This window comes from Olea europaea, chromosome 15 (assembly GCF_002742605.1).
Source record: "Olea europaea var. sylvestris chromosome 15, O_europaea_v1, whole genome shotgun sequence".
Classification (NCBI taxonomy): Eukaryota; Viridiplantae; Streptophyta; class Magnoliopsida; order Lamiales; family Oleaceae; genus Olea; species Olea europaea.
In genome coordinates, this window is record NC_036251.1 from 21,543,359 (window position 1) to 21,550,537 (window position 7,179).

Below are 7,179 nucleotides of genomic sequence, written 5' to 3' on the forward strand. Positions count from 1 at the left end.
TTCTCAAAGCTTTTATGTATTTTGTTAATTTCTCCATGTTAGGCTGTAATAGGAGATTGATAAACATTGTGATGTAACTTTTTAATTTCTAGTTTTGCAATTTTGACATCAAAACATGTTCTTGAATTTTGAATGATTTATATAAATTTAATTGCTTCCATAACTATGTGCACGTAATTGTGTGAGTGTGGTAACTTATTTTATGCATTTGAGAGATGGGGAATGAGTTCGACAAGGTATAAATCATCATAGAGTCCGATAGGAAATAGAGATATACCATCATACCTTGCGTGAATCTTTAAATACTTACAAAACAACATGCATTTTCGTATATTTTCACCCATCATAGAGAGATGGGTTTGTGGTATATGAGAATATGTTCAATTTTACTCGAAAAAGACTGTTGGATAGATTTAGGGGCATTGATTTTTCAAAAATTCAACGTGTTGTTAATTTGTGAAATTTGGGTTAAAAGTGAGCATTGTTTGGAGATTTGTGATCTTAGTGCGTTTCATATTCATTAATTACATCAAACTTGCACTCAAATATTCATTTTGCATTCTAGTTCGTTTGACTCTTACATAGTCGTATATTAGGTTAAGTTAAGGTTAATTTAAGTTACTACAAATCTCGTTTGAAAATTCGGATTCGGTTAAGGCCGAGTTAGATTCAATCTCTGTAGGACGACATTCAGATTCTATTTTTCACTTTATTTCTTGTTGCGAACTGTACACTTGCGGAAACAAATCGAAAGAATAATTTCGTGAATAGAATACTTAAAAAAAAGTTGAAATTTTAAAAGTTGCCAATAGTGAATTTAAGTGCACATATGCAACACTACACTCCTATATTTAGAGAGTGTAAGTGTATGTTCGGATCAGATCTTACTTTGAGAGATCAAATGATTGATTAAACTTTAAAACCCTTGTATTTGTCACATTACAACATAAAGAACAATTGACGCTTGATTGCCGTACGAATATGAATTTCGGCATCCATATACATTCATAAAATTTTATACTACAATTCACTCCCGTATCATACTGGAGATTCCCGCCGTAATTGGCCTCTGAACAAATCTCTCCTTCTCATGGGAAGGTAAAATTCAAATGAACAAATTACCCCATCTTCAAATCTTAAACTTTTAAATGTCGTTTAACATAGTACCAAGCATCTTATCACTGAATCAAAATGACTGAATTTGTCCTCTCTAAAAACTAAAATTTAAACTTTTAGATGAAATGTTTCCAGCAGATTTTCATCATCTTCTTCAAAATCAATGCGAATTCCCAAAGTTTGGTGTCCAAGACCAAAGACTTTAATGTGATCTTTAAGGGACCTTTTGTGCTTGAAATCAGAACCGCAAATGCAGTACCAAATCTTGCCACAGTTCTTTTCATGTGTTCTCCAATCACCCTTAACTGCAAAGGGTTTCCCACATTTTGTGCACACGAATGATTTTGTTCCATGCTTTCTCTTGTAATGTGTTTGGAGGATCCTGAAGTCTTTGAGGGGCCTTGCTGTTGGGTGATCAATATTGTGCTTGCATTCAGGTGCACAACAATAGCATGGAAGCCTTAGCATTCCAGTTGGTTGAGTTCCCCTTAGAGATTCAGGCCCTTTTCTGTACTGTGATCCATGCCCCCACATATGCATCTGGAAAACGTATTTCACGTTAATATCACAAAATAAAAGAAAATATATAAGGAATATTCAAATTAAAAAGAAAAGGTTGAATTTTGACACAAAATATTGTAGAAAAGTTTCAATGCTAGAAAGTAGGCAAAGATAGAAGAATTTTCCGTATTAATCTTGCCCACGGCAATTCAATCTAGACATATATTATATTAGGCACCACAAAGGTATGAACACGAGAAGCAGATTGAGAGGAGCAGTGCAAGACTGAAACAATAAGTAAATTAGGATAAAAATTATGGCAAATGACCAGCCTCCTTTTGGAAAGATTTTATAAATTGTCTAGTGTATAAATGAACACAAAAAAGGGATGGATAAGTGGATTGGATTTACTGACATGTAGAGTTGATCAAAATGAAGTTTGACCATTTTCAAATAATTTATAGATTTTCCAAAAGGACACACCAATTTATGCTTTAGGATTTCCCATTTTGTAGGATGATACTAATCATCAGTTTCATATCTGAGCCTAAATAATAGGTAATATTAAAACTGAAATTACACGTTAAAAAAAAAAATAATAATTATAGAAAGGGTCACAGACTTACCTATGCACGTGGATCATCTGCATATAAAAGAAGAGTGTATGAAATTATAAATGGTTGCAAAGATTACATTCTTGATTAAATTATAACTTTTGTGGCGACAATTCTTCTATGGTGGCTACCTTAGCAACAGTTCGAGGAAATTGGCAGAAGTTTCACTGTCACCAATTTCACAGAAAAACTGCCAAGATCTCATCACTAGTTGGTGGAAGAATTAGCAATTATTGGACGAACAGTTACACTTCCACTTAATCGAATTAAAGCCTAAATTTCTATAAATAAGTATGTATCTCTAACAGCTGAAGCTGATAAGCTACTTCAACAATCTGGATCTTTATAAAATTGAAGGCAACTAAACATTGAGGCCGAGGGTATCTAAACGGCTAAAAAATATACCTTCAAGTTGTTGTATCTGTTAAAACTCTTGTAGCAAATGTGACACGAAAACTGAGTTGGTCCACTGATAATCTGGGAAGGGGTAGGAATCCAGTATTGGCCCTTGTTCAGGCTGTTTGAGGGCAGCCCTGAAAGTACATTAAAACCATATCCAGTATTGGCCCTTGTTCAGGCTGTTTGAGGGCAGCCCTGAAAGTACATTAAAACCATCTTTATCAGTAATTTCTCCAGAAGAAGAAAGCCCGGATCCTGATGAACCAGAACTTGAGCTTATCGGAAGCCCTATATGCAAAGATACAGTTTCACTTTCATTATTGGCGATTGTGGAACAATCTTCATCCTCCATGGCATTCCATGGGGCCTTATGATATTCTTTTGTGAGGCTTAGTTTATTGAGAAGAGGAAGAGCTTCTTTTATGGGAGGAGAAGTGGGCATTATGAAGTTGAACCATCCTGTTGAGAGAGAGTTGTCAGGTTCTGTCATGATTAGAGTTTGGAAGAAGAGAAGATTTCTTGACTTGATGCTTTGAGACAATATATTATGTACACACACAGGGAGAGAGAAGATTAATCTAAGATAGCGAAAGAACTTTTTACGAGTTCATAGAAAATCAAGAAATCTTATCCCTTTTATGTTGTGTACAAAAGAATTAATTTAAATGAGTGGAAGTCACAGACAATTCTCTTCCAAGCAATTTTCTGGTCCAGGAAGTTTCTTTTATATGTGACTTCTCCACAAATATTAATCTATAATTCCAATGTTTGACTACTGCAGATCTTAGAAGCAATTCTTTGTATTGAGCCTAAAAGCCATGAAGACTTGATCATATACTCTTGGTTGTGTGGAGATTAATAGATAGTACACTTCTTTCCTCATGTATGATAGCCCCCCCCCCCCCCCCCCCCCCCCCCCCCCCCCCCCCCCCCCCCCCCCCCCCCCCCCCCTCCTCCTAGAAATAAATTTTTTAAGTGTTACAAGAATACTTTTAGAAATTTTATGCATGTACTATGTTGCCCTAATATTTTTATCCTATGCAAAAGATATTAGGGCAAACTCCATTCAGATTGTCATTTTATAGAAAAAGAGAGAGGTGACTACAAAGGACTTAGTAACTCTATTCTTGTGTATAGTGTATTTTTCAGCGGCACTTGGTGTACATAAATGTCGTATTGAGAGTGAAGCACCTTAAATTGTGTCCTTTTCTTGCTTTGTTTCGTTTCACGTTATTTTCTAAAGGTTGAACCTCAACCTTAAGGGCCCCCATCGTCCTGTCTCTGGAGCATCGTGAGGGAGGTAAATATCGAGATGTGCCCTAATAGGTCAGGGAACAAGAGCTTGCCTGTATAGTACTGATGTTCACAAAGAGTTCAATTCCATATTTCAGAAATCCAACTCTCACACTGCGGCGGCCAGTAAGGTTGGGATTATCTCACTCATGTCCTTTGCACCACTGGGATATGCTCCAAGGGGCTATTTCGCATTATTTTCGCGCAATAATACGGATTGTTAATTTTAATCCATAACACATATAACCCTATTTCTTCCTTCTAAAAAAAGAAAGAAAGAAAAGGGATGAGATTTGTTTGAACAATAATTTGTACTGTCAATTACAACGAGGTTCAATTTAATTTAATTTTATTCTTCTGCATAATAATGTAATGAATGTAATGATTTATGATTAACCTGTACGTGCATAAATAAACGCCGAAAAAATAATTTATGAGCCCATTGATGTGAGGGTGTGAAGGAGAGTGGAAATGATTATTCGATACCTTGGTAACGTCACATACATATACTTATATATACCGAGACATTGTGATTTCTACCAATAGTATTAACCAAAGTGAAATAATAAAAATAACATAAGTATCTTAAATGAATTAATCCACATATATATCATACTTCATGCATCAATATTGTTAATTAACTCTTGTTTGTACCTGACATGGCACCTAGACCTTTCTATTCCTCCGTCCACATGCTCATTTAGAGGTAAAAACATTATCGGAATGGGGCTGCAGCTTGCAATACTGTGAATGCAATTAATGCGTCTTCTTTGCTTGACTCCTGTGACAGATTTCAGGTAGACAGACAAAGGGAATGGAACAATTTAATGTATAGACACTTGGAATAATTTTAACTTCATTATAATTTCTTTATGATTGCAAGTTGATTTTTTTTTTTTTAATTTTAATCATACATATAGTAGCATTCACAAATGTTATTTAATTATCCACCAATAATTTTAATTATAACAACGAGTAATCAAACCCAACAATATTGGCAGAATATTGCTTTTGAAAATTTAATGCAACGTTTAAGAAAATTAATTTTCAAACATTATTATGATGTTGTGATATACTCTCATTTATTTTCTTTAATTACTTGTGTTGATATTAAAACTTGTAGTGGCTTTGTACCAATTTCCATAAATAAGAGTTCTTCATAATAAACAGATCCGTCAAACCCCCTTCACATATGGAGGAAAAAAAAGGACTTGTATCAATTTGGCTAATTTAAAATGCCTTAAAAATTATTTTAAATAATTCAATTTAATTTTCAACCACACATCTCAATGGATATAACCACTTATCCACCACACGTTTAATTTATTTATAAATTAAATAGTCCAACTGAAACTTAATTATTTTAGGAAGCCTGCTCCGTGTCCGGACTTGGGGACAGGGTCAGGGACAGTGACCCCCTCCATTGGAGTGGCGCTTGCCCTTGACAGATGCCCTCCAATATGGCGCCTTTGTCTTCAACCTTGTCCCCAAATCGAAATAGGGGGTTTTATCCATATTTTAGTGCAAGTAGAAGGGAAATGGTTATTACATAATTTTTAGTCAAAATTTTCTTACTCTTATAAATTTAACTTCTCCCACTGCTTTGGTTATGATCTCAAAACATATTTATCCCCATTTGGAAATCCTAAAAGGAGACCGTATAACATATGTCTCCTCTTTTTTTATTGCCTATTTCTTTGCCTTTTAACTTTTTGACATTTTCCCCATTTTTTGTCGGTAGTGAAAAGGTTGCTTAATTATGTACAGGGTTCTTCCTAAATTTTATGAGACGATCCTTAATTTCTTAAAATAAACTAGACACAAATTCATCAATTTTAGTGATGGAAATTTACATCATTTTTTTTTCTTTTTTGTTTAGTTATTCTTGCATTTCTAGCTGTGATGAACTAGTGAAAAAAATCAGTAAATATAAAAATAGGTCACAAGATAAATTTTCTTTTCTATGAAAATATAAGACATCCGTCCACGTAGGGTCAAATAACGGTTGATTAGAAAAATAGTTGGCTTCAACAATAAGTGAGCTTATTCTCATATTGATGAAAAAATGATTATTTATTTTAAAAATCATTTTTAAGTAAATAATATTTGGAATTTCTTAGAGCTAGTCTAACTTATTGATCAAAATAAAATTGTCTCCCGCCAAAAAATAAAAAAATTAAAAAAATAAAAATTGCAGATATGCCTATTCACTCACAAATTGGTTTTAAGTGCTATTTTATTATGTCCTCGAATATAAGTTGACAAAATTCTCATCAATTTTTTATTATTCTTTATACTTTGGATGAAAATGTCTATTTGGTTCGAACATCATGGAAAAAGATTGAAAATTTTGTAACACTTTGGAAGAGAAAAGGTGTATATTTAAAAAAATTGACAAAAAGTTTCAAGAAATAAAGAAGTGACAAAAACATATATGAAAAATAAAAAGTGATTAACATAATTCACTCTCACTCTCTAAAGGTGAAAATATTCCCATCTAATTTCTTGTGTGTGTGTGTGTATGTATATATATATATATATATATTTTCATGTAATGACAAGATTGCGATGATTAAAACTCACTGTTCATATACCAACCTGATGTCATTCAGAATTCATTTGCAGATGCTGCTTTGCCTTCAGGAAGATGCATGAAAGTGATGCATGCAACGAGACAATAATAACCACAACTATCAGTTCAAGGTACATGCATTAGAATATATCAATCACTGCACCACCATCACATTATTAATTAGTTTTCCTGTTCTCTGATGTATACATATAGGGAGATGCTTGTGGCCTGAACAAAATTTCACGGAAGGCGTACGTACAGACAACTCATAGTAGGGGTGAGTGAATTTTTTGACAATTTTTTATCACAACGTGGGGGCCACTACATGTGAGATTCTGACAACATTCTGTGAGAATTTATTCTGTACAAATGGCTTTCTCCATACATATATGCATACCTCTGCCTTGAATTGAGGATCATCACAGCCATTTTGTGGACTTAAAAAAAAAAAAAAAAAGAAAAGGAAAACACGAATGGATAAAAATCGGGCATTGTATTGATCATTAGGCCAAGGGATCGGGTGGATCAATCGAAATATCTTAATATCCGGAATTACCTATTACATTTTAAGTATTTTGAAAATGGAACCATTTTGTTCCATGTAATTATTGAAGCCAAACCCGAACATGACACTATAAATTATCTTCCAATGCTTAGTAGAAATATAAGAAAATAAGATGTTGC

The 7,179-nt window shown here is 33.7% G+C and overlaps 1 protein-coding gene across 1 annotated transcript; it reads right to left on the minus strand.

The window, feature by feature from the left end:
• Positions 1-930: 930 nt before the first annotated feature.
• LOC111411382 (zinc finger protein WIP2-like) lies at positions 931-3,120 on the minus strand. Its single transcript, XM_023041917.1, has 3 exons — positions 2,879-3,120; positions 2,637-2,799; positions 931-1,656 (listed from the first exon to the last, which is right to left on the minus strand). Exons 1-3 carry the CDS (start codon positions 3,118-3,120, stop codon positions 1,225-1,227), a joined length of 837 nt encoding a protein of 278 aa, XP_022897685.1. The 3' UTR covers positions 931-1,224.
• Positions 3,121-7,179: the final 4,059 nt, after the last annotated feature.

What these genes read in the sequence shown, in the direction of transcription:
- LOC111411382 (XM_023041917.1), bottom strand. Translation starts at nt 3,120, where the DNA reads ATGACAGAACCTGACAACTCTCTCTCAACAGGATGGTTCAACTTCATA. An exon ending in TCTGGTTCATCAGGATCCGG is followed by an intron (nt 2,800 to 2,878) that starts GCTTTCTTCTTC and finishes AGCCTGAACAAG; the next exon opens with GGCCAATACTGGATATGGTT. An exon ending in ACAGATACAACAACTTGAAG is followed by an intron (nt 1,657 to 2,636) that starts GTATATTTTTTA and finishes TACGTTTTCCAG; the next exon opens with ATGCATATGTGGGGGCATGG.